This window comes from Cervus elaphus, chromosome 28 (genome assembly GCF_910594005.1).
Source record: "Cervus elaphus chromosome 28, mCerEla1.1, whole genome shotgun sequence".
Taxonomy (NCBI): Eukaryota; Metazoa; Chordata; class Mammalia; order Artiodactyla; family Cervidae; genus Cervus; species Cervus elaphus.
This window is the reverse complement of record NC_057842.1, coordinates 60,790,604-60,818,080: the sequence shown is the minus strand read 5'-3', so window position 1 is coordinate 60,818,080 and position 27,477 is coordinate 60,790,604. Positions and strand designations below refer to the sequence as shown.

The window sequence follows — 27,477 nt, the reverse complement described above, 5'->3', positions numbered from 1 at the left end:
ATACTCTACCCAACAACAGAAGAATATATATTCTTCTCACTTGCACACGGAACATCCTCCAGAATACAGCACATGCAAGGACACAAAACAACTCTCAAAAGACTTTACAGTGCTGAAATGACACACAGTACCTTCTGTATAATTGTACAGATTACAAAGGAATGAAACTAGAAAGTGACAGCAGAAAGAGAACCTAAATACGTAGAAATTAAACAAGACTCTTAAATGACTGATGGGTCAAATGAGAAGTTGCAAGGAAAACAAATGAAAAGAAAAATATAACACACCAAAACCTATGGGATACAACACAAGCAATGCTGAGGGCGAAGTTTATAGCTACAAACTTGTATACTTAAAAAGACCTCAAGATAACAACCTAACTTTAGACCTCAAAGAACCAAAAAAAAAAAAAGAATAAACACAAAGCTAACAAAAGAAAGGAAATAATAAAGATTAACAGCAGAGACAGAAACTAGAAAAGCAACAGGGAAAAATAATCAACAAAACTAAGAACTGGTTTATGAACAGGTCAAGAAAAGTGATAAACTCTGTGGCTAAGAAAAAAATAAAAGCTTCAAAAAACAACAATCAGCAGACTTCTCTGGAGGGCCAGTGGTTAAGACTCCACACTCCCAATGCAGGGGGCACGGGTCCCATCCCTGGTTGGGGAACTAAGATCTCACAAACAAAAAAAACCAACAATCAGAAATTGTTTGAAAGAGGGACATTACGGATGCCACAAAAACAAAACAGATTATAAGGAATACTGTGAGGGAATTTCCTGCCGATTGGACTCTGCGCTTCCACTGCAGGGGGCATGGGTCTCATTACTGGTCAGGGAACTGAGATCCTGCAGCCCACGCAGTGTGGCCAGAAAATAAAGATTCAGTTGTGGCTTGGAAGGGAGACGCGGCAGGTGTCGGGGCGGGGGGAGAGGTGGGCTGGTGTTGGCAGCACATGTGGAACCGACAGACAGCAACAAACATGTAGGCAGATAAGCAGCAACCAAGTCATCAGCCTGACCCACGAGGCCTCTGAGGATACGGGGAAATGAGCAGAGTGGCCCGGCGAGGGCCATAAGCCTGTGCGGCAAGTGGAGGAAGACTGTGGTCCGTCGGAAGCACGCGAAAAGAGGCCTGGCTGACATGCCCTGCTGATCTTAGTAGACTACAGTACCCCTCCTCTCTAGAGACCCATCATTTTTAGAGAGTGCTCTAAAATTCTGACCTAACCAATGATGGATGGACCAATAAAGCACACTTAGCCAGAGAATAACAAAATCAGATTCTTCCCTAGAGAATATTCGAGAATATGGAGAATGGTCTCTTTCCAAGGATAAGACTAAAAGTCGTAAGGTCTAAAATGCAACAAGGAACACCATTCCTGTTAAATATCTAACCTTGGATGAGTCACTTACTTGGGCAACTTGTCACACTCCTTCACGCATCTAGAGGGAAGACCTGGAGTCCAGTCCAGGCCCTGACATTTAGAACAACTTAGTTCACTCAGCTAACCCCTCTGAAGACCTGAAATGGAACTAACAGCGCCTGAATAGGTCACAGTACAAAGATCAAAAAGATAGTGCTTATCTACTTACTTTAACATCCTAAAGCCTATATAAACATACATTATTACCAGAATACCACCATTCAGTTCCAAAATCCACACTCCTAACTCCCACAGCAGATCCACAAAATTTTCATGCTCAAGGATGTTCAATGTCTTATTATACATCAAAAATTCAGAAAACAACCTAATTGCCCAACAAAGGGATAAGAAGTGATAAAATACAACACAACTTTTTAAACAGTTTCATTTACTGAGGCAAAGATGGCCATATGTGACTAAATTTAAAAACAAGATGCAGGTTAAAAATTATAGTATGTATTTTTATTAGAATTAGTATGTAACCAAATGTTTTTTAATTTTATTAAAATTGTATTTTAAAAATATGTGCACAGATGTTCTAAAATTTGCTGTGGTAATGGTTGCACCTATCTGCAAATATACAAAAACCCAGTGAATTGCACACTTCTGTGGTATATAAACTACATCTCAATAGAGCAATTTTTTAAAATATATGCACATAAAAATCGACGTGCACACTCTCAGATGCATGTAAGAATAAGAAAAAGAAAAGGGATTTGGGAGAAAAAATACCAAATTAATACTACCAAATTACCTCTGAAGAGTAGAATTTCAGGGTGGAGAGGACCTTTTGCTTTTTACAATTTTATACTGAGTGTTACTTGAATATGGTGCTTCTGTAATCAAAAGATGATACTCTCTTTCTCAGAAGAATGCTACCAGAGTTCTCAGAGGGAGAAAGGAAATCTAAAATTAAGTATGTGTTACTTTCCAGCACTCCTGAACGCAGTTTTGAAGCAGAGGTGTATAAAAGCAAGACTACTTCTGGTCCTCCTTCAGGTCCACGCAAGCCTGATTTCAGCCTGACTGTCCGCACGCACAGTCGTGTACACACGAAGCAGGCCCTCCCACAGCACTGTCCCTGCTACTGTTCACAGAAGACCCTTGCTGGGCCCACCCACCACTGCTCCTTCCAATCAAAGACAGAGCACGGATGTGGAGCCGCATGTCCAGGACGAGCTGACAGCAAATGAGAAACTGAAGCCACGAAAGTAACCGAGTGCAACCCAAAGCAACCTGGGTGACTGCAGTCGGCCCCCTGTCCACGGGGGCCGTGATCCAAGACCCCGGGGGATGCCTGTAAGCGCGGGTGGTACTGAACTCCGCACACGCTGTTTTTTCCCATACATACATACTTAGGTTAACGTTTAATTTATAAATCAGCCACAGGCTATCCAAGTTGTCAGCATCACTACTCTCCTGCTTTGGGGCCATTACTAAGTGAAATAAAGGTCACCTGAACACAAGCACTTCAACACCATGGCCCAGGCAGTTCCTAAGTGACAGGTGGGTGGGCGGCAAATAGGGCACGGATGTGCCAGAGAAAGAGAGGATTCACGCTCCAGACAGGACACGACAAGATTCCATCACACTACTCAGAACCGCAGGCAGGTTACAACTTATAAACTGTCTCTGCAACTTTTCACTTAATTTTTTTGGATATGGTTGACTTCAGGCAACTGAAACCATGGGAAACGAAACCACTGATAAGGAAACCACAGATAAAGGAGGAATGCTGTATTCTTTTCCTTCTGGGAATATAAATATAATCATTAGCTCTAACATGCTGTTCAGATCAAGTTCTGTATAAATCAGTCAACAAATACATGAATGAGGACGAGTGGGCAGCACCAAAGTAGGAAAAAAGAGCGTGGGCTTTGGAGGCAGCTAAACCTAAGACTGAATTCCAGCTCTGCCACTTTCTAGTAAGGGGATTTAGGGCAAGTTATTTAGGGGTGGTTGTTCTTCACTAATGAAAGACAGCTTTCACAAGATTTGCAAGCCATGGCTGAAAGGACTACGTGTTAAAAGGATTTGCAAGAACCAGGGAATGGAGAGAAATAAGAAAGGGGGAGAGCAAACTAAAACAAAAAGCAAAGAACTAAAAGATGCAAAATATAAGAGTAAGGTACAATCAGAACTTAAAAATCAGGTTACCCTCCTGAGAGAACACTCAAGGGGAAAAAACATCAACACACAATGCGTACACTGGGGGCTTCCCTGGTGGCTCAGCGGTAAAGAGTACGCCTGTCAACGCAGGATACACAGGTTTGATCTCTGAGTCGGGAAGATCTTCTGGAGAAGGAAATGGTAACCCGCTCCAGTAGTCTATCCGGGAAAATCCTATGGACAGAGGAGCCTGGGGTCGCAAAAGAGTCAAACACCAGGTGACTGAACAACAATAATGTAGCACCTTAACCATCTGAAACCACTTACAAAGTTACAGCTGAAGAAATCTGGGAACACAGGAACCAAGTCAGGAACAGGACTGGATGATTTTTTTAAAATTAGAACTCTGAAACCAAAACTAGTGTATCAGAATAGAGAAAGCATCAACAGACCAAGAGTGTTCTCAGAGTCCTGACAAAGAATCTGCCAAAGAGTAAAAGAGGCACTGAGGACTGAAGATGACAAAGTTATGAAGAACAACAGAACGGTAATGACGTGAGGCAACGGCTGTATTAACTGTCACTGTAGTCAACGTCCTGCAATGTGCACCTCAAATCTCCACACCGTGCACCTTAAACGTACACAGAAATGTTTTATGTCAATTATATCTCAATAAAGCTGAGGGGGAGCAGGGGCCACTAATGCATAAGCAAGGGAATAAAAAGAAAGACCTTGTTACTACTGAGATACCTGATGGAAACTCCACATAGGTAGGCACCCTGGCCTCAGAAAGAGGTGTGAACTGGAAAATGAATGTCATCACAGTAAGAGGAAGCCTGACGGGGTTCCTCCTCTCCAGAGTCTCTCTCACAGATTTTCATCCCCATCCCATCTCTCAAGTCTTCATTCTTCCCTCCTTATTCTTCCTCCAAAGTTTGGCAGTAGGAAATGCTATTTCCAAGAGGATAACACACTCATTTTTCTTAATTTAACGACTTCTTGCTCCCCGTAAGTATTTGGCTCACACATCCTGTTGTTCACAAGGACAGAAACCCATAACGTGTGACTCTCACTGCCACCATCCCAGAGCGCAAAGGGAAGACTCCTGTATTCATCTACTGAATGAAGGACTGCATCCTATCTAGATATATTAGGTATAATCCTAATACGTTTGGTAATTTCCTCCAGAAGAAATTTAGAGCACAGGTGAAACTGATCAGCTACATTTTTTAAAACTAAAAATCAAAATCCCATTCCACATCACGACCTATAGTTCACGGTATGTGCCGCCTGACTCATCACTCACACACACTCACACATGGTGCTTTTGTTTTTCTTTTTTTGCTTGTCTTTAAGTTACTCTAATGGGCACGTTACATAATTTTTGGAACAAGGTGGGAGCATAAATAAAACCTATTGCCTTGGCAAAGGGAAAAGAAGAAACAGTAGTGGTGCCTCACCTTCACTTAATAAGAACATAAAACTGAAGCTGATGGGAAACCAGATGTAGCTACTTTATCATTTTAGTGATTCTCAAACACAATCTGAAAGCACTCTACCACTAAGGCTCAAGAGAAGGGGGAGTTCAATTACGCACAGGTCAGTCCTACAGGGTGAGCAGAGAAGTCAGCACATCTTGTGAAACAGTTCCACAGGCAAGTACACCTAAGTGATGGAAGCAGCCAGTGAGGCCACAATCTGGATCCTCAACCAGCCCAGAGAACAGGTTCCTGACACTACGCATGATGGTGACCTTTAATTCTGCTGTGGATGCTTTAGTTCCCTCAAACAACTAGGCCCATTTTTTTTCCTCCTCTTTTAGAAAAGCTCACACAAATTACGGTTCCCTCAAGTCTTCATTTCTTATCCCCTCATCAAAGGATCAGACTAGAGATCATACTTGCAGGAAAGCCAAAGTGTACTTATTATGTTGATGATGACTAATAAGAAATGCTCCACTGAGTGAAGTCAGATATGAGAAAAACAATGTCACATGATATCGCTTCTATGTAGAATCTAAAAAAAAAAAATGGTACTAACGAACCTATTTACAAAACAGAATTTGAGTCACAGATACAGAGAACAAACTTACGATTACCAAGGGCGTGAGGAGGTTGAGCGGGATAAACTGGGAGACTGATACTGACGTATACACAGTACTATATATAAAACAGACAATACAAACCTACTGTAGGGCACAGGACAGTCTCTGATACTCTGCAATGATCTACATGGGGATGGCGTCCGGAAGAGAATGGATATATGCACGGATATGGCTGATTCGGGCTTCCCTGGTGGCTCAGCTGGTACAGAACCTGCCCGCAACGTCGACACCTGGGTTCGATCCCTGGGTTAGGAAGATCCCCTGGAGAAGGGAATGACTACCACTCCAGTATTCTGGCCTGGAGAATCCCAAGGACTATCCATGGAGTTGCAAAGAGTCAGACACAACTGAGCGACTTCCACTCACACTCACGTAGCTGCCTCTTCTGACTATTCCACACAAACCTATCAATTTGAGAAAACCAGGAGCAGTGGCACGTGTCTATAGAACCAGCTAGTTGGAAGCTGAGGCAGGAAGACGGCTTGAACGAGGAGCTCTGGGCTGCGGGACGCTCTGCCCACTGGGCGTCCACACTAAGTCTGGCTCACTGGGATGACCCCATGGGAACAAGAGACCACCAGATTGCCTAAGGAAGGGTGAACCAGCCCCAGCTGGACAGACAGGAGGTGAAATGAGAAATACATCAGAATCCAGTTCCAACACAACTTCTTATCACACTTTGGATGTGAAGAGATTTCTAGAAAGTGGGAAGAGACACGAGAGATCTTGTAAGCCACCCCCTACAGCTGCTCCAGCGAGAATCTCACACATCTGAAGTGGATGCTCTAAGAGTCTCAGCTAAAACTCATTTAAATCTACCTTACATGCCTTTCTTGCCAGATGACAGAATCCGTGAGGGTAGGGGAGATGTCCTCTCATATTCTCCAGGCCTATCGTGATGGCCAAGACTTCAAACCTAGTAAATGGTCACTGAACTGAGCTGGATAGATGGCTTCTTCTGTGACTATTTTTATAAAACACTCCTTTCTCCCCTTTCTGTATTTCCCCTCTTCGCTTCATCTCAACTCAGACCCCTCCCTACTTCCGGCAGAGTGCGGGGTCTGCCACCTCAAGGAGAAACGTGAAGAACACAGCCGTTACTCACGGGAGGACGTCAGGATGGCTGCCAACGAGCCTGCTCATAGACACGCACAGCCGTTCGTGTAAATCATGGCTGACCTGGCCTCCGGCTTTAACGGCCTCAGCATTCCTCTCCAGCAAGTCCAAAAGCAGAGGGCGCAGCTGGCGGCCGATCAGCGCAGCGCAGTCCTTATCCAGAAGTAACTGCGCTAAGGTGTTCAAGACACACTGGCGATCCTGAGGTGTCCACACCTGAGAAAGGCAAAACAGATTCATGAGTGTCTGCTGCAGAACAGAGTCCTAGCTTATATTCGATTTCCAGACTTCATAACTGAGTTTATTTTGCAAAACACAGTGGGGTTTCTTTGCAATAGGACTAGTGAATCAAATATAAACTGAAAATGAAAGTCGCTCATTTGTGTCTGACTCTTTGCCATCCCATGGACTGTACAGTCCATGGAATTTTCCAGGCCAGAATACTGGAGTGGGCAGCCTTTCTCTTCTCCAGGAGATCTTCTCAACCCAGGGATTGAACCCAGGTCTCCCACATTGCAGGTGGACTCTTTACCAGCTGAGCCACACAAGGAAAGCCCCAATCAAACGTAAAGGCTGTAACAAATAAGTTTCAGCCCACTGGGGTTTGAGGTAAAAGGACCGACATCAGGAGTCCATGTAAAATGCTAGACAGCTTCAGCTTCCTTGAAAAAGAATCTGTTACAGAGTCATAACAGTTTCCAGGGAAGCCAGTGCTTCCCCCAACTCCTTTGTCCAGAAGGAAAACAGTAGTTAGATGAGGAAAAAGTACAGTTCGTATGCAAAACTGCCAGCTCTCTTGAGGAAAGAACAGATATTAGAAATCAATTCCTGGAAATGAATGAAGATATATCCCCATGAAGACATCAGACTTTAATTAATAAACAAGACAGGTCTAAAGCAGACAGGCACACTTTGATATACAAGATGAAATAAACCACAAAGTTCTAGTGTTTGGGACCAAAATGTCCAGGAACATAAAAAGGAAAACTGAAAAGTATGAAAAATGTCTCATATTGCTAGAGCATAAGCAGTTCTGCACAACCCTTGCCAGGCAATGTGACAGTGGGTTTAAATTACCTGAGGGGCGTACCCTCTGACCCACCAAGCCCAATGCTATGAATTTACCTAAAGTGTTTGATTCTAAATGGTTATCTATAGGAGTACAGCTGGAACACAACCTAAATACCATATTCAAAAATACTGTAACTTTTTCCAAAGTTCCAAAGCTGTTCTTGTATGTAGTATTAGTAACTTATTCCATTTTATTTCTTACTAGTATTTTACTGTACGAATGTACCACAACGTGTTTATCCATTCGCATGTTGATAGATATTTGCACTGTTTCCACCTATCCTCGATAAAGCCATCACGAACATTCACGTACAAAACATTTACGGACATATTTCCAAGACTTTTATTTTTTGGCCATGCCACGTGGCAAGAAGGATCTTAGTATCCAATCAGGGATTGAACCTTGGCCCTCAGCAGTGAAAACACAGAGTCCTAATCACTGAAACACCAGGGAATTGTCTAAATTTTGATTTTTAATTTTAAAAAAATTTGAAGAAATTTCTTGGGCTTCCCTGGTGGCTCAAATGGTAAAGAATCTGTCTGCAATGCAGGAGACCTGGATTCAATCCCTGGGTTGGGAAGATCTCCTGGAGAAGGGAAAGGCTACCCACTCCACTATTGTTGCCTGGAGAACTTCGTGATCAGAGGAGCCTGGTGGGCTACAGTCCACGGGGTCACAAAGGGTCAGACACTCAATGTTTAACAGAAGTTGTTTTCCAAAGTATTTGTACCATTTCACATCCCCACCAGCAACGCCTCAGTGCTTCAGCTGCTATATAAATTCACAAATACACAGTGCTATCAGTCCTAATTTTGGCCATTCTAGTGGAGGTGGAGTGGTGTACAGTATAAAGTGTCTAACAGCCACTCATCTGTCTTCTGTGATGTAATTTGTTCAAATCTTTTACCCGTTTTTAAATAGGGTTGTTCCTGTATTAATGATGGTTTCTGTGGACCCTCTTTATCAGCTTGAGGTAGTTCTGTTCTATCCATACTTTGTTTTTCTGTTTCCTGAATGAGCTTTGTTAATTGGCATTCCTCCAACGCCCTTATCATCTAAACTGCCTAATATATTGGCATAACATTTTTCATATTAGTCACTTATCTTTCTATTCTTTTTAAAATCTGTAATGGTGGCCTTCTTCCATTCCTAATAATTTGGATTTTTCACTTTTATTCTTGGTCAACCTTTGCAAAGAATCAACTTCTGGTTTCAATGGTTTCCTATACAGTTTATCCATTTCCTATTTCATTCATTTCCACTGTATTTTATTATTAGATCCATGCACATTTAGGTTTCTTTCTTAATTTTTAATATCTTAATTTTTAATACTGACATTTAGGGCTGGATACTTTCCTTGCTATGAAGGCTACCCTGTGTATTAAAAAGATGTTTAGCAGCATCCCTGGCCTCTACGCTCTACATGCCAATATCACCATCACAGGTTGTGAAAATTTTTAAAACGTCTCTAGACTTGCCCCAGAGAGTAAAATTCCCCGAGCTGAGAGTCACCAGGCGGGGGGAGAAAAAAACACTTCAAAAAAGAAAATGGAAATAAGGTTAACAGAAAATAAAGTTGTTTTTTTTTTAATTAAAAAAAAATCATATGCTATCTTAGAAAGTTTAGATTTTGATTCTGGAGATAATGGAGAGCTTTTAGACAGAATAGTGATAGATTCAGATTTGTCTTATTAATGATGACTTATATTAAGTGGCCAGAATAGGGTGGGAGATAACAGCTAAAAGGAAGAGGGGCTTCTTTTTGAAGTAACAGAAATGTTCAAAAACGGACTGCGGTGACAGCCGCACACCCCTGTGAACAGAGCGGAAGCCACTGACCTGCACACGTGAATGGATGAAGTATACGGCATATAAGCTACACCTCAAAGCTGTCTTTAAAAAGCCCCAATTCTAGCTCACATGTACCGATTGCTCTCTGTGGTCAGGCACTGTGGGAAGCCCCTCGAACGCATCGTCTAGGTTCCACAACCTTATAACAGCGATAGCAGCAGCAGCCACTTTTATAGACAACACTCGCCCTAGGCACCTAACTCTCATAGCAACCCGTGAGGTAGGTAAATTATCCCCATGTTACAGATAAGGAAACTGAAAAATAAAAAAAAGGGATAAGGTCATAAAGCTGAGAGTAGAACCAGGAATCGCATCCCAGGCTCCAGAATCTCTGCTTTTAACTACTCTGTAACTATTGAGCAACTATCACACGTAATGCAAAACAAGAAACTGAGGCTTAGGAGAGCTGAGCAACTTGCGGAAGGCCCCAAAAACAATGGTAACACACTCCAGTATTCTTGCTTGGGAAATCCCATGGACAAAGGAGTCTGGTGGGCTATGACCATCCATGGGGGTCGCAAAAGGGTCGGACACAACTTAGTGAGTAAACAACAATAATAAGGAAAGAGAAGAGAAGGACTTCCCTGATGGTCCAGTGGTCAAGAGTCTGTGCTTTCACTGCCAAGGGAGTGAGTGGGTTCAATCCCTGGTAGGGGAACTAAGATCCTGCATGCCACATATATTGCCAAAACACAAAACCAAAAAAAGAATCTGATCTGCTCCCATCCTTCAGTCCCACTACCCATACATGCTCTCAAGCACTCTGCTCTTCCTCAACATAGACAGCGATCAAGGACACAAGATGTGATTCTGTGATTTACAGTAAAAGAAAAAAGAAAAACATACTTAGTCTTCAAAACTCCACATCTGTCCAAGTACCTAAAACTCTGGGAATTTCCTGTGGTGAGAGAAATATGCTACAGTAACACAGTGAATTTTGGAAAGCGGCTAAGCTGGGAGCCAATCACGTGATTAGAGGATTAGAACTTTCATCCCCATGCCTTGACCTCCGAGGAGGGCAGAGGGGCTAGAGATTAAGAGCTGAATCACCAATGGCCAGAGATTTAGTCAATGGTGCCTGTGAAGGAGGCTTTCATAAAAACACCAAAGAATGTGGTTCGGAGAGCTTCAGGGATGGCTGTCCTAAAAAGTGAAATATTTCTCCAAGTTTTGTGAGCTGCTCTAGCAAATTAATCAAACCCAAGAAAGAATTTCTTGGAACCCCCAATTTATAGGCCAGCTGGTCAGAAGAGCAGGTGAGGGCGGGAGAAGTCTTTTAGGGCTAAGCCTTTACTCTGAAGGAACTGACACTTTCCACAGGTAAACAGCATCAGAACTGAGTTAAATTGTAGGACACAAGCTGGTGTCTGAGAATTGCTTGATAGTGCTAGAAAGAAAACCCCCGTGCTGGAATTAAGAGTCAGAACTGTAGGATGTTAGCAGTAGTAAGGATGAAGAGAAAGCACAGATTCAATACCAAGGAAGGAAAATCAGGAGGACTTGGCTGTATGTGACGGACAAGGAGTGAGAAGAGTTGAGGACACTCAGTTTTCTGTAACAAGGGACTGGACAGAGACGGGGGTGTCACCAGCTAAGAAGAACAAAGGAAGCACATTCTAAAATTTTACTTCAGATCCCAAACTCCATGAGAAGTAAGGTTTCAAAATCTTTGCTGGGAGTTCCCTGGTGGTCTAGTGGTTAGGACTCCATGCTTTCACTGTCCAGGGCCCAGGTTCAATCTCTGGCAGGGGAACTAAAATCACGAGGTTCAGTGGTGGGAAAAAAAAGTCTTTGCTCTCCATTAAAAATCACTGTTTCCCCAAATAGGAGAAAAATAGGATGACAACACAATCAACTCTTCTCTGAGTGAAAGGCTTGAAATCATTACTGAAAATAGAAAGGAGCAAACCTGAAAGACATCTCCCAGATTGGATAGAATCTGAGACAGAGGAGAGACACATGGAAAGCACAGGTGGCCGGAATCTTAATTCAACTGAACTTTCTAGTAGCTTTCAAGTCCCTCAACATTACTATATACAGTCCCAGAATCTACCTGAGTGGTTCCCACACTTCAAAATTTCAGATTCTTTTTTTAAAAACGCTATGAATCATTTCCTCATTTTACTCCCAATACATAAGCACTAATTTTCTATCCAATTACTGTGAAGAACCATAAATAAACCTCCTACTGTCAGTGGTCCATGATCCCCAGCTTCAGAACCTCTGCTCCAAATGCAAGCCCACTTACAGAAAAATACTTCTAGCCATAATACATAGTTCAGGAGCCTGTCACCACAAGCTCAGCTCATATAAATTGATTTTTTCATCAGTCCAGCCCATCAAAACTCAGTTTTCTTTCCAGACCTCTCCGTTAATGTTAATGATCCCTTCCTTGGGGGAAATCACAGGCCAGATAACCCCAGGCATATCTTCCACTACTCCCTCCCCTTTGCTATACACGTTCAATTTGTCATCAGACATGCCTCTCCTGTTAGCTCCCGGCCTCTCCAGACCTGAAAAACTGCTGTTTCTTCCTTAGCAATAGGATATATATGTTCCAAATACCGGAGTTAGAAAAAAAAAAAATTTTTTCCCCCCTACTCTCAAGCTCACAGGTGTGGTGGGGAAACATAAAATAGAAAGTTAAAACGCCAGGTGAAAAAATGCGTGATAAGGATCCTCAACTCAGATAGCGGGTGGTCAACGAGAGAAGGCTCTTAACAGGCCAGAACACCCATTTTCCAGAAAAGTAATTCATAATCCCTATGGCTTACGAATTATGCCCTCACCATCTCGCTCGGCCCATCAGTTGTAGTCCGTGTTTATGAGTGTCTCCAAAAATAGACACGAAATACCTGGGGGTCAGAGACCATAACGAGTTCATCTGTATCCGCAAAGTGCCACAACTGTGTCTTACTCCCAGCAGGAATACAATCAATACTTGTCAGTGGGCAAGAAAGTCAGAACAAGGCAGAAAGGAGACATCCATCCAGCCAAGCTAACAGAGGTGGCTGGACCCGGCACGCTTAAGTAATACAAACGTCAAAAGGGCAAACACGCAACCTCAATTACAAAAAACCCCCCAAAACCACGTTTTTCTCTAAAGGTTACGTTTGGCGCACATAGCCAGGATGCTCCAAGGAAATAAATCGGTGGAGAGAAGGGAAGACTCTCCCACAGAAAAACAAAAGGCTCCTTCCAGGCTCCTCAGACGGGCGCGGACGCCTCGCCCCTGACCAGCCTTGGGGAGCGGGCCAGAGTGACAAGACGCCGCTCCCCGGTCCCTTGCGTCTTCGCGCAGGGCCATGGGGCACGCGCCAGGCGGGGGGGGCGACCCAACTCTTTCCCTCCCGCTCCTCCTCTTACCTGCTTGACCAAGAACCTGCCCAGCTCGCTGCGGCTCTTCTCGTTCTTGGCAGCGATTAACCGCAGCGGCGCGGCCGCCACCTCCAGGAAGAGGTGCTCCATGATCACGGGTCCTCCGCCCCGGGCGGCCACCGGCGCTCCTTGCTTCGCGCTAAGAACCCCCGAGCCGCTGAGGTACCCGCGCCGGAACTGCCACCAACTACGTCTCCAGTGAAAGCGGCTGCCGCTGCTCCGCTAGTACCCAGAGAGCGGCGGCGGCAGCACACGTGGGGGGAGCACGCGGCGCTCTGCATCATCAGCCCGCGACCGCGCCGACCGGATATCGCGGCCCCGCCTCCTCGACACCGGAAACGCGGGCCGTCAGTATCTGTACAGTTCCGGCATAGACTCCTCCAGAAATAGTTTTTGCTGGTGGAGGCTAGAGGTTACAGTGATGGGAGATACGGCGACAAAGAGTGGCGTGACAGCAATTCAGGAGAAGCTAGGGGGCCCCTAGGGCCGTGTGCCTACGATCCTCAGCCCGCCATGCCTCCTTCTGCCTCAGCAGGCGAAAAGATCAGCTAGGAATGAAAAGCAGATTTACCCCCTCTAACCTATCAATTCCCCTTTTTAGACGGTTGCCCTGTGGAAATTCACACACAAGTGTAACAAGCATAGATAGCCCTTGCAGCAGTTTTATTATAAATATTGGATATAAGTGTTAAGATGGGTGATAAAAGAAACTTTCACATGTTGAGATACAGAAAAGTCATTTTGGGTTATATATGAGTTAAGGTGAATTTTATGTTAAGGAAAATAGCCTCTTTGTGGCCTAGCAAACATAAATTGTATATGTGCTTCAATTATTAAAGAGAAGAGCGCACTGACAAGGAGTAAAGAATGTCCGTGGTAAAAAGAAAGATTAAATGCCTTTCTTTCTGGGAGGCTAATGCTGGTCCTACGTTGATGATAAGACTTCCTTTTCCAAGTGCCAAGGCCATGCGGACTCATACTTGCTGGTGTGTGTGTGTGTGTGTGTTAAACCTTGAAGAACTGTAACCATGTCTTATTTAATGTTCTTTGTTTTGACAAGATATAAAATTGTGCTGGAACCCATGCTTCTCTGGAGCAGCTTCACAGAGTAATCTGGGAAGCTGGCTTCTGGGCTAGTCCTTAGTTTGGCTGAGATAAAACTTGTTTCTATTCTTTTATAGATTATTGATTATTTTCATTGACATGGGAATGAAATAAAGTGTGGTATATAGGACACTGAATATTCTGAAGGCACTGTGAAGAGTGGAGTAGAAGAGTACATAAAATTAAAAGTTTATTTATGTCAAATTCATTTATGAACAAGCCAAAATAATGACAAAGTCAGACCAATGGTTGCTTTTGGGGGTATTGGACTGAGAAGGGCCTAACGGCACTTCCTAGGGTGATGGAACTATTTCTTTATCTTCCCCTGTGTGGTGGATACTCTGATAGATACAAAAGCTGTAATTTGTTTATTTGCTTTTTTCTTTAAAATTGAGGATATGTGTTGAAGTACTGTGTTCCAAGGTCTTCTCAGGTGGCTCAATGGTAAAGAATAGCCTGCCAACGCAGGAGGTGGGGTTCTGATCCCTGAGTTGGGAAGGTCCCCTGGAGGAGGAAATGGCAACCCACTCCAGTATTCTTGTGGAGAATCCCATGGACAGAGGAGCTTGGCAGGGTACAGTCCATTAGGTCACAAAGAGTTGGACATGACTGAGTGACTGGACGTGAATGCACTGTATTCAAAGTTTCCCTGGATTTCCCATTCTGGGTGGATATATTACTTTGAAATGCAGATAAGTTTACCAGATTCATAGACCTTTGATTTTAAGTTGAAAAGACAGAGAGGTTGACAAATGTTAAAAGTATTACAATGTTTGAAAGAACTTGAGGTTTCACTACATGTTTAGGTACTTATGTAATACCGAAGAATCTTCTGTATTCTATTCCAAGTTAATCATAAAAGAGATGCTGCCTGTAAGTTTAAATTATACATAATGGTCCATCTCTGGGAATCCTGCTTCCAGGTAACGAGCATTAAGCTACGACACTGTTGTTTAGCTCATAGGAAACATCCTGACCAGGGCTACTTTTGAATGACTATAGAAAGGAAGAAATGAACATATCCCCTCCAGAGGCTGATGGGAACCAGGAAGTGTTTGACTTTCCTCCCTTCCCTTTTAGTATAATAGGAGCCTGAATTCTAACTCAGGCAAGATGGTTCTTTGGGGCATGAGTTCACCATCTTCTCTGTTTGCTGGCTTTCCAAATCAAGTTGTTATGCCTTGCTCCAACAACTGATCTCTTGATTATTGGCCTGTCATGTGGCAGAGTAGTATGAGCTTAAACTCAGTAACTCTTAGGAATGTTTTACTTGTCAGCTTTTGTGTTTGTCCTCCAAGTATGATGTGTTTAAAAAACATCAAATGCATTACATTTACAAATGGGGTTTAAAATACTGAAAGGAATTTAACTATATGTTGTAAATGGGAGCAATAATTAATTTAAATTCATCAAACTTTAAAGTCTTTCTCTGGCCTTCCATTCTCGTATTTCATGTAACAATTTTAATAAAAGTCTGCAGTTTGTTCTGACGTTGCCATAACTGTTCCAGTAATCTAATTCTTTGTAACAAATTATTACCTAAAATTATACTGACTTAAAACACCAACTATTTTATGTGCGTGTGTGCTAAGTCACTTCAGTCGTGTCAGACTCTTTGTAGCCCTATGGACTGTAGCCCGCCAGACTCCTCTGTCCATGGGATTCTCCAAGCAAGAATACTGGAGTGGGGTTGCCATGCCCTCCTTTAGCAGATCTTCCCAAGCCAGAGATTGAACCCATGTCTCCTGCGTGGGAAAGCAGGTTTTTTACCAGTGACTAGCGCCGCCACCAATTGGAGAAGGCGCCTGGAAAATCCCATGGACAGAGGAGCCTGGTGGGCTGCAGTCCATGGCGTGGCGAACAGTCGGACACGACTGAGCGACTTCACTGTCACTTTCACTTTCATGCGTTGGAGAAGGAAATGGCAGCCCACTCCAGTGTTCTTGCCCGGAGAATCCCAGGGACGGGGGAGCCTGGGGGGCTGCCGTCTAAGGGGCCGCACAGAGTCGGACACGGCTGAGCGACTCAGCAGCCGCAGCAGCGCCACCAGCGCCTTATGAGGTTCAGGAATTTGAGCAGGGCTCTGCGGGCAGCTCTTGTCTTCCGTGGGATGTTGACTGAAGGCATTCAATTGTATTGAGCTAGTTAGTGGCCTGATGTGGTGGGGCCTAGATAGGCTCACTCACACATCTTGTATCCTGGCAGGGATGGCTGGAAGGCTGAGCTCAGCTGGAGCTTTAAGCTGGAATGCTTACATGACAATTTGAGGTTGAGAAGAGAGAGATCTCCAAGAAGCCTGGATAGAAACTGCAAGGTCTTAGAAGTCCTAAAACATCCCTGTCCTTGCATCCTATGGTCAAGCAAGTCGCTAAAGCCAGCCCAGATTCAAGGGACTGGAAATTAGACTTCATTTCTCAATGAAGGAGTGGCAAATAATTTCCAGTTATCTTTATTTACCACAGCTGATGTACTTTTTGAGATTTCTAACAATTTTCCAGAGCACTTTCATTTGACTTGAGTAACAGAATTTTTATAATGCTAACACTGGAAATGTTAACCCTAGCCTCTTACCCACATTCAAGATACTGAGTATCTTGCACTTGTTCCTTTGGATAGATTCCCCCTCCTTCTCTCCTCCTTCATCCTCCTCTCTGCCCTTAGGTGTGATCTGTTCAGACTACAAGGAGTCTGAGTCTTAGGTGTGTTCGTGACATATTGCAGTCGAGGTATCATTGCTTCCAAACCCTTTAAGGAACAGAAATAAGGAATATGTATTTTAAAAAATCATGAGCTCATGCTGACATTTCCAATTCATGTAAAATAGTATAAGTTTTCACCCCTAATGTTTTTGATTTTATCCTTGGATCTCTTTTCTCTTTCAATAAATATCTTAATTCCTAAAAATATTAAAATATTACATATTTCTTTATTCCACAAGATACAAAAATAGTTTCAAAACTACAACATTAATACTAACAATAAAACTACTGCATGAGTTATAAGATTTCTTTGCAGTTCTTTTTGTCCTTAGAAATATATACCACTCATGATATACAGTCAGAGCACTGTATTCATATGTCACTTGAAATAATTGTTTTGTCTATGTGGTTATATTTCTCTTGTTTACACAGTTTCATTACTTAGATTTACTTTCCATTTTAATGTTTTTTCTTCCTGATTTAACTCATCTTTTAATATATGAAGCTCTTATATAGTTTATTTTATTTTATTTTTTTCTTCTATAGTTTAAAAGTAAAAGTTTATAAAAAGGCAAACTTAACACTTTAAATAGGTAAAATATATGGTATGTGAATTATATCTCAATGAAACTGTAATTTTAAAAAAGGAAGAAAAACCATACATATTTCCATTCATATATTTTGCTTATTTTTGCATAGCAACACTTGAAGGATTAATTAGAACCTAATAAAAAAAGGTACCATGCGGTGTCTGAAGCCACCATTTAATATTTTTATGTGGAAATAATTTTTTATTTAAGTAAAAATACTTAAATGGTGGCTTCCAGTTCCATATGGTACGTTTGTTTATTAGGTTCTAATTTATCCTTCAAGTGTTGCTATATGAAAACAAGCAAAATATATGTATATTCTTTTTCTAATTCTTTCATTGTTCTTTTATCCCCCTTAACACTGTATCTTCTAGTTACATAAACATCTTCTTCAGAAATTGCTTTTACTTTAGCAAGATTTGCAATCATGAGTTCAGACTCCATAAAGGATGTAACTGTTTTACACTACTCTGTTTCCCTAAGAAAAATATTGATTTCTTCAGTTGGCTTCTGTAAGTTTACCAAATTGGCAATGAGGTCTTTTGAAGCAAATATTTTTACAGGTAGTTCCCACCTCCCAACCCCACCTTCCTTGCCAGGGCTTGCAGAATCTTAGCTGCAAGATCTTAGTTCCCTCCCTGACCAGGGAATAAACTCAAGCCATAGCAGTGAAAGCACAGAGTTCTAACCACTGGACCACCAGGGAATTCCCCAAGGAAATATTTTTAAACCGAATACTACTTTCTGCTCAATGTAAAGTATTTACGAGAGTACCGGTAACAATGAGAGACTTTGTAAGGCTTAAATGATAAGGTTATTCTTTTCTGGAAGATAATCTTGCTGGAAACCTTTATTTTTGAGGCACATATGCTGTGTTCTCAATAATTTTTCTTTGATGACTGCCATCAAGTACTCATGCTGAAAACCAGTATTCAATCAGTTGCTATGTTTTATCACTTTCATCTCCTAAATAGTATAAAATCAATTTCCTAGGCTACCTGCCATCTCCCTCATCTTCTCTGGATCACTGCAACAGCATCTCAAAATCCTCCTTCTCAAGGACAACAGAGCTTACTGAATGTAAATCAGATCACCAGCACCCCAAGCTTAAAAACGTTTGGTGGCCCGCCCATGCCTCATCTTTAAAAGTAAATTCCAAGCCCTGCGACAAGTTCTTATGGGGCTTCAAGGTCTGATCCAAGCCTCTCTCTCCAGCCTCACCTCACCCTTTATGTTAAAGCAACGACGTATGCCTCGTGATTGCACACCTTCTACCCTTCCGGTTTCCACTACCTGGAAAGCTACCTGGCTAACTTCTCTTCAGAAGCGACAGTGGTTGGGGGAGAGTCTGCTGCTGCTAAGTCACTTCAGTCGTGTCCGACTCTGTGCGACTCCATAGACGGCAGGCCACCAGGCTCCTGCGTCCCTAGGATTCTCCAGGCAAGAACACTGGAGTGGGTTGCCATTTCCTTCTCCAATGCAGGAAAGTGAAGAGTGAAAGTGAAGTGGCTCAGTCGTGTCCGACTCTTCGCGACCCCGTGGACTGCAGCCTACCAGGCTCCTCCATCCATGGGATTTTTCAGGCAAGAGTACTGGAGTGGGGTGCCATCGCCTTCTCCAGGGGGAGAGTCTAGGAAATCAGTATTCTTTCAAAAAATATTCACCCAAATGAGGACTTTTTGAAAAACTTTAAAATATACAATAAATTGTTAATGACAGTCGCAAGTTGTTAAAATGGACAAACAGGAGGAAAGGACTAGGGATCAAGATATCTCTAGATGAGGTAGCAGCGAAAGCTGGCTTTATTTCCCCACCGGTCAATGGCACAGAGTCAGCCTCTGGGGGTTAGACCCTACAGGTGCCTCTGATGCCCGCAAGTTCTAAGAGATAATTCTGGTAGCCTGACTCTAAAAAGCACTCCTCTCTCCCCCATCCCACTTGACTGGTATCCCCTCAATACCAACTCCCCGGGGTAAACTGCTTAGCCTTCAGTCAAGTATCTGAGGGCAGGGCACAACAGGCCTTACTCATCGTCATCACTTCAGCGCCCAGCACCTGTCTAGCACGCGGTTGGCAACCAGTCGAATTAATTGAACAAAGAACCAAATAAATTAGTCGAATTAACAGAACAAAGAACTAAGTAAATGACAGTGCCTTCTCAACTATTGCTTTCCCCTTTCATTAAAGAGCTCCCAGACCCCGCCCCACCTCAGCCAAGGTTCTGCCCCTTCCGTAGCGAAGCCCCGCCCCTTCTTCCCCGCCAGGGCAGGCCCCGCCCCTTTGCCTCAAACACGCGAGTTTGGCGCCAACCGTGTTTTTTTTAATCCCTCCCAAAGGCGGGAACTATTAATGTGCGCCGAGGACGTGCTTTGCGTCCGATCCGATTGGTCGTGGACGCTCAGTCCCGCCTCCGGGTGCTAATAGCGAGCTGGCATTGGTGGAGATGCAGGGAGACCAGGGTGTCCAGAGAGGATCCCAGGCTGCTTTGGGCCAGGCGGGGCGGGTAAGTTCTTGTGGGGGTCCGGTCTTCGCGGAGCTTCTGGGAAGAGTTTGCATGGCGCGGTAGTCCCCGTAGCGGAGGCTGACTGCGTCCGGGGATCCAGGGAGTTGAAGGGAGCAGCGGAATCGGTGGGGGTTGGCGTGCGTCTGATGTCCGGGGCCCCCAGGAAGCCGCGTTCCTCGGATGCAGCTTCTGGGCTTTCACTCCAGATCCCTCTGTGGTCCTTCGAGAGAATTTGGGAGGGGGCGGGGGTGAGGACTAGCGCAGGTAGGAATTGTCCTTTCGACCACTCTTCCTGCCCCTCCCCTCCAAAATCTCTCTCTCCTTGGAATTGTCCTTTTGACCATTCTTCCTTCCCCTCCCCCCCCAAAACCTATCTCTCCTTGGAATGTACTCGTTCGGATGCGATTCTCTGGAGGAATGGGTCTTTCCTGTGTCTGGTGATCATTGATGTAGTTTGTTTGTTTCGGCCACTGTTATACCCAGAGAAGTTGTTTACCTTAATCTCTACAGGTATGAGACTCTTTTCCTAACACAGAGTAGACCCTAAGTCAGGTGTGAATGTATAATTCGTAGAGTCTCAAGATTTGCGCTTCAGACATCAACTTGCCATTGATTCTGATTCTTTCCTGCTCTTTCCCATTCTTTACAGCTCCAGCTCCAAACCTTGTCTGTCTCGAAGGCTCCTCCTCCATCTCACTCAGGGCTCTTTTGATTGGAGGGGGGACAGAGGCCTTTCAGGGGAAGAATCCCCCTACCCCAATTAGTTCTAGCGTTTCTTGCCATTTTGCAAGAGATCACCCATTTAAAACAATTTTTTTATATTCTTCTCTCTAATGAATACTCTTGGTTTTGTCATCTGGCTTTAGAGACAGTTGGGTTCTAATCCCAGGTCTCCCTTTACCAGCTGTTGGACCTTGAGGCAAGTTTCTCTTATCTATTTCTGTATCTGTAAATTGGGAAAAATAATAGTCTGTACCTCATAGGACTTTGGGAGGATTTAAGATAAGTTAATAATGTATTTAAGAGCATTTAGGTCAGTGGCTGGCACGTAGGGTACAGTGTATATGGTGTTTGTTACTCTTTTCCCCGTACATCATTTTAGGGATCTTGCTATATTTGATTAAGCCTTTCCTGTGAGCCTAAAGATACCCTTTCCCTCTCCCCTGACTGTTTGTCTACAGATATTTTTATTTTTCTCTACAAATGTTTATTTCATTCCCTCGATTTTTATTTTTCTTAAAGGAAACCTCCTTCAGACTGTCTCTTAAAGACATCCTATCACAAAAGCCTAGGTGATCCTTCTCTCATCTGCTTTGCCTTCACATTTGAATTCATTGGGATTGTTCCTCAAAAGATTATGAGTGAGCTTGCGACTCTTTTCTTTCATCATCATGGTTCTCAACTTTAAAAAGTTTGCCTCCACACTTTGGTGCAACTCTCCTATCAGAAACAATTCTCATTGTATATTGAGACACTCATTTGGGGAAAGATGAGAGCAAATGTGAAAAATCCTTCTTCCCAAGAGATACTGATACATAATTCCTCCTCTTCTGTTTCCTGTCTTGCTTTTCAAGAGAATCACTGGTCTTTGTAACTTCAAGAGCGATCTCAGCTATAGCAGTTGTGTCTTTTTAATTGATGAAGTATAGTTGCTTTACAATGTTGTGTTAGTTTCTGGTATACAGCAAAGTGATTCAGTTTTACATATTCTTTTACTCTATAAATTCTTTTTCATGTTATTTTTCATTATGGTTCATTACAGGATATTGAATATAGTTTGCTGTGCTATAGAACCTTATGGTTTATCTATTTCATATATAGTAGTTTGTATCTGCTAACCCAAACTCCTGATTTATCCCTTCCCCCCACTCCTTTTCCCTTTTGATAACTATAAACTTGTTTTCTGTGTCTGTGAATCTTTCTGTTTTGTGAATAAGTTCATTTGTGTCATATTTTAGATTCCACATGTAAATGATCTCATGTGGTATTTGTCTTACTCTTTCTGACTTAACTTCACTCAATATAACAATCTCTTGGTCTAGCCATGTTGCTGAAGATAACAATATTTCATTCTTTTTTATGGCTGAGTAGTGTTCCATTGTGTATGTATACCACATCTTTTTTATCCATTTATTTGTCAGTGGACATTTGGATAGTTTCTAATCTTGGCTGTTGTTCAGTTCAACTCAGTCGTATCCAACTCTTTGCAACCCCATGAACCAGAGCATGCCATGCCTTCCTATCCACCAACTGCCGGAGTCTACCCAAAAACCCATGTCTGTTGAGTTGGTGATGCCATCCAACCATCTCATCCTCTGTTGTCCCCTTCTCTTCCTGCACTCAATCTTTCCTAGCATCAGGGTCTTTTCAAATGAGTCAACTCTTTGCATCAGGTGGCCAAAATATTGGAGTTTCAGCTTCAGCATCAGTCCTTCCAATGAACACCCTGGACTGATCTCCTTTAGGATGGACTGGTTGGATCTCCTTGCATCCAAAGGACTCTCAAGAGTCTTCTCCAACACCACAGTTCAAAAGCATCAATTCTTCTGCGCTCAGCTTTCTTTATAGTCCAACTCTCACATCCATACATGACTACTGGAGAAACTTGACTAGATGGACCTTTGTTGACAAAGTAATATCTCTGCTTTTTAATATGCTGTCTAGGTTGGTCATAACTTTCCCTCCAAGGAGTAAGCATCTTTTAATTTCATGGCTGCAGTCACCATATGCAGTGATTTTGGAGCCCCCAAAATAAAGTCAGGCACTATTTCCAGTGTTTCCCCATCTACTTGCCATGAAGTGGTGGGTCCGAGTGCCATGATCTTAGTTTTCTGAATGTTGAGCTTTAAGCCAATTTTTTCACTCTCTTTCACTTTCATCAAGAGGCTCTTTAGTTCTTCACTTTCTGCTGTAAGGGTGGTGTCATCTGCATATCTGAGGTTATTGATATTTCTCCCGGCAGTCTTGATTCCAGCTTGTGCTTCCTCCAGCCCAGCGTTTCTAAACAGTGGCAATTATGTCTTGTCTTCGGTGCTATATACTGTTTAGACATCTTGTCCTGAATGTCCTACAGATAATTCAACATGTCTTCTTTGGTTCTCCATTTCAGTTAAAAGCATGACTGCCTTGTTATTGAAGCTAGGAACTGAAGAGTTGTCTTTAGCAAATTGGGATTTTGATTATTTCAGCAAATATTTTTTCTATTACCTACCAACCTGTCCGACTCTGTGCTGAGAGCTGGGGATACAATGGTAAACAGAACAGACCAGGGCCTGGTCTTGGTAGAACATACAGTTTAGTGGATGAGACAGATATTTCTCTAGGAATCCCACAAAAATGTAATCATAAACTGAAAAGAGGCCATGTAGAGAAAGGACGCTGTTATAAGAATATTTAACAGATGGTTAAATTTAACAGGGGCTTCCCTGGTGATTTCGACAGTGAAGATCTGCCTGCAATGCAGTAGACCCAGGCTCGATCCCTGGGTTGGGTTGAGTCATGTCTGACTCTTTGCGACCTTGTGGAGTGTAGGCTGTCAGGAGTCTCCTGCATCTCTTGCATTGCAGGTGGATTCTTGACTGCTGAGCCGCTGGGGAAGCCCGTAAGCCACAGTATCAAGAGGAATTGGGTCAAGGAGGGCAGTGAGGAAAGAGCACTCCCTGCCGGGGCTCTGTGGGGGAGGAACAGGCCGAAGGAAGGCCTTAGGCTCAGAGCAGAGACTCCCGGAGAATGGGCAGGATGAGGGAGACTGACACTGCAGCTTCCCCAGTGGCCAGTGGTAAAGAATCCGCCTGCAGTGCGGGAGACCCTGGTTCGTTCTCTGGGTCAGAAAGATGCCCTGGAGAAGGGAGTGGCAACCTACTCCAGTATTCTGGCCTAGGGAATCCTATGGACAGAGGAGCCTGGCGGGCTACAGTCCATGGGGTTGCACAGAGTCAGACATGGCTGAAGCGATGGAGCGCACAGCCCACAACGCTTAGGGGAGTGGGCAGAGGCTGGCTTACTCGGGGCTTTGTGAGCAGGACTGTGACAGATGTGTGTTCTAACCTAGGGTCAGCTGGAAGCACTGAAGAGTTTTAAACACAGGAGGGAACATGGTCATATTTGCATTTTGAAAAGACAGCTCAGGCCGTGGTTTTGAAATGGGCAGTGCTGGGCACTTGGATAGGTGCGTACATGCTAAGTCGCTTCAGTCGTGTCCGACTCTGTGACCCTGTGGGCAGTAGCCTGCCAGGCTCTCCCGTCCATGGGACTCTCCAGGCAGGAATACTGGAGTGGATTGCCATTTCCTCCTCCAGGGGATCTTCCCGACCCAGGGATCGAACCTACATCTCTTAGATCTGCTGCGTTGGCAGGCGGGGATCTCTACCACTAGATCCATCTGGGAAGCCCGATACTTGAACACATTTTTCCTTAAGTCTTTTTAATTCTGTCACTGAACTCTCCGAGGTCTGCTTCTCACCTTTATCTCCGCAGTTAATAACTCAGTCACCTTCATTGTCTCCTGTATGTCATCATAGCCTTTGCTGTCTGCCTCGCTCCTGATAAATTTCAACACTCTTCTTGCTAGAGGTGAATGTCTGAAATGCAGATTTTTTTCTTTGAAATGCAGATTTGACAATTATATTTCTTGGCCGTAAAAGCTCTTAGTGGTTCCCTCATTTTGTGGTTGAAGAACTCCAAGTATTTCACCAGACTTTCTAAAACCTCAGTTCTCACCTTCTGTTCTGCAGGTATTCAAACCCAGGCTTGCTTGTGAACTTATTGATAGATGTGGGAAGATGGTGTCAGGAAGTGTGTTTGCTCGCAGGAATCCAGTTTCACTGAACCTTGGGATTTTGGAAATCTTGGGGTCGTGAGTGAGAGGGTCAGAAGTGTAGTGGCAGTGTCTGCACTGACTTTATTCAGTAGGTGTTGGGGAGTAATACGAAGTTTTTGAGCAGGAAATGAGATGAACAGGGTTGCTTTGGAAGAAGAAACTCAACAATTGTGGGTAGCATGTGTTTGGAGAGGGAAGATAACTAGCTAGCTATAGTGGAGGCTGAAACAAATTTCTTTAGCAAGAACAAAGGAAAGGGGAAAAGCATCAGTAGGGATGGTACTCAAAGAAACAGCGATATCAGGAGGTGACAGATGTTGATGGAAAGATTTTTTTTTTTTGGTTTGGTTTTGGACTTGGTGAGCTTGGACTTACAGGAATGTATTTATTAACTTTAGCATCTTACTGCTGACTCTTGGTTTGTATTTTAGTACAGACAGTTCCTCGTTTTCAGGCACTGAAGGAGCAGCGGAGGAGTCTGATCTGGTATCCCTGTTTTTTGTAGCAGCTCTTGCTCTCTATCCCAACTTCTTTGTGTTTGCCCATCCAATGTTGAATCCAGTTTTGCTTTGCAGTTGTAGAAAATAAGCTACGGATGTCCCGGAGCTTGTCACCTTAGGAGAGTATTCAGACACACTTTTACAAGGGCCGAATGGCGTTTAGAACTAGTTACGTGTTATTAAATTGTAACTACAGCTCTGTGAAGTCTTCCCTGTGAGCTTTTCATGATGAGTAAGACTAAGTAGTCTTTTGAGTGAGAGCCAGTGAATAAACCAAGAGCTTTAGTTAACGGATATAGATATATTTTGGTTAAGGGTCTTTTGGTTGATTTCCTTGTTTATTTAGCACACCTTTATTTTCATGTTTATGTATTAAGTGCTGAGAATATAGAGATTTCTAAAACTTGATCTCTGCTCTCGGTTGCTCATATTCTGTCTAACTGCTGTCCAGTACAGCGACCTCTAGCCACACATGGCCATTTAACTTTTTTTTTTTTCTCTTGGCCATGCTACACAGCTTGAGGGATCTTAGTTCCCCAGCTAAGGATTGAGCCCCCGTGCCCCCTGCGATGGAACTGTGGAGTCCTAACCACTGGACCACCAGGGAACCCCCTCTTTAACTCTTTAGTTAATTAAAACAAGCTACAATTTAAACATCAGTCTCAGCGTGTTAGGCCAAATAAGGGATTCGCCAATATGTTCGTGTTCTAATCTTAGGAACCTATGAATATGTTGCCTTACATGGCAAAAAAAAAGTTTTCAGGGGATTCCCTGGTCCAGGTTAATGGAGAAGAGTGTTAGAGTATAAGGTGTGGATGTTATGTGTGCTTACTGCTCCTTTGCTGGTGGAGCAAAGAAATATCAATACGTGTGTGTCTACTAACTCATGTATACACATGTACCTATAATTATTTCTATATCTAATCATCTGTATCTATGTTGAGTTCAGTGTGTGTTCTTACTGAGGTCTTCAGCTGTAATCTGTGACCGCAGGGGTCATTTTTAGTATGTTCTCTTGCTTTTCTGTAACCTTCTGCTTCAGTAGCAAGAATCCTGGCTCTCACTACCAACCATTGATTAAATCATCCAGTTCCAATATACATGTATAACAGATCGGAACTATTAATTTGTACCCTGGTGGGAAGCAACTTCATCAACTAGAAGACAGTGCTTATACTAATTGAGATTTTAATGCTATACCATTTCCATTTGGGGGGATAAATCTTACTTGTCCTTAGTGTACTTTTGTTTTTGTTTTTTGTTTAATGTCTTGTTGGATGCAGTTGGCTAATACTTTTAAAAGACTGTTTCTATGTTCATAAGAAAGATTGACCTATAGTTTTCCTGCCTTGTAATTTTCCTATTTTGTCCTGTCTTTGGCCAGTTTTGATGTCTAGACTGTACTAACCTTATAAATCTTGTCTCTCAGCCTTTTCCCCCCCATTTGTTGTCTGGAATAGATTTTATCTCTTCTTCGAAGGTATGATAGATTTACAAGTTTCTTTATGGGTAGATTACTGTATCAAACTATTTAATCATTATTTAATCATCCTAGATTAACTACTGTGTTGAATTATTTAAAAATGTGTTCATATTTTCTGTTTCTTTAGTCAGTTTTGAGAAGTTACGTTTTTCTAAAAAAACCATCCGTTTCATTGAACTTTCAAATATCTTCTGTTAATAACTTAATCTCCGCTGTATGTCAAACTGCTGTGCGCGTGTGTTCACTCGATCGTGTCCGGCTCTCTGGGACCCCGTGGACTGCAGCCCGCCAGGCTCCTCTGTCCGTGGGGCTCTCCTGGCAGGAATGCTGGAGTGAGTTGCCGTTTCGCTCTCCAGGGGATCTTCCCGACCCAGGGATCGGGCCTGAGTCTCCTGCAGCTCCTACATGGGCAGGCGTGCTCTTTACTGATGAACCGCTGGGGAAGCCCTTGTGAAGCCAGGCTCCTTTTCTATTCCCGATGTTTGTTCTTTCTTTTTCTTTGTTAGTTTTGCCAGGTATATGTCTATTTGATTCGTCCCTTTAAAGAACTAGTATTTATTTTTGTTCATCTTTAGAGCATTTGTTTCTTTTCATTAATTTATGTTTTTTATGTGTTTCTTTCAGTTTACTTTGTTCTTGTTGTTGAGTGGGATGACCTAATTAATATTTTGTATTTTTTCCCTATAAATTTATTTAATGCTATAACTTTTCCTCTAAAAGT

General features: G+C 43.1%; 2 protein-coding genes across 5 annotated transcripts in view; one reads left to right on the top strand and one right to left on the bottom strand.

Annotated features, from left to right (window-relative positions):
- Positions 1 to 13,326, bottom strand: part of MDN1 (midasin AAA ATPase 1) — a 135,845-nt gene extending 122,519 nt beyond the window's left edge. For both annotated transcript variants that reach the window (XM_043890266.1, XM_043890268.1), the window contains exons 1-2: positions 13,047 to 13,326; positions 6,747 to 6,973 (exon numbers count right to left, since the gene is read on the bottom strand). In XM_043890266.1, the coding sequence (XP_043746201.1) occupies positions 6,747 to 6,973; positions 13,047 to 13,148 (329 nt within the window). In that variant the 5' untranslated portion in view covers positions 13,149 to 13,326. The remainder of the gene's footprint in view (positions 1 to 6,746; positions 6,974 to 13,046) is intronic.
- A 6,554-nt stretch (positions 13,327 to 19,880) lies between these two features.
- The window catches only part of CASP8AP2 (caspase 8 associated protein 2), a 31,223-nt gene continuing 23,626 nt past the window's right edge, over positions 19,881 to 27,477 (top strand). Inside the window, exon 1 of one of the 3 annotated variants that reach the window (XM_043890202.1) lies at positions 19,881 to 19,954. The gene's annotated coding sequence lies outside the window, so the exon portion shown is untranslated. Of the gene's footprint in view, positions 19,955 to 20,060; positions 20,080 to 20,100; positions 20,219 to 27,477 lie in introns of those variants that run through there. The other 2 variants (XM_043890203.1, XM_043890204.1) reach the window with 2 other exon arrangements.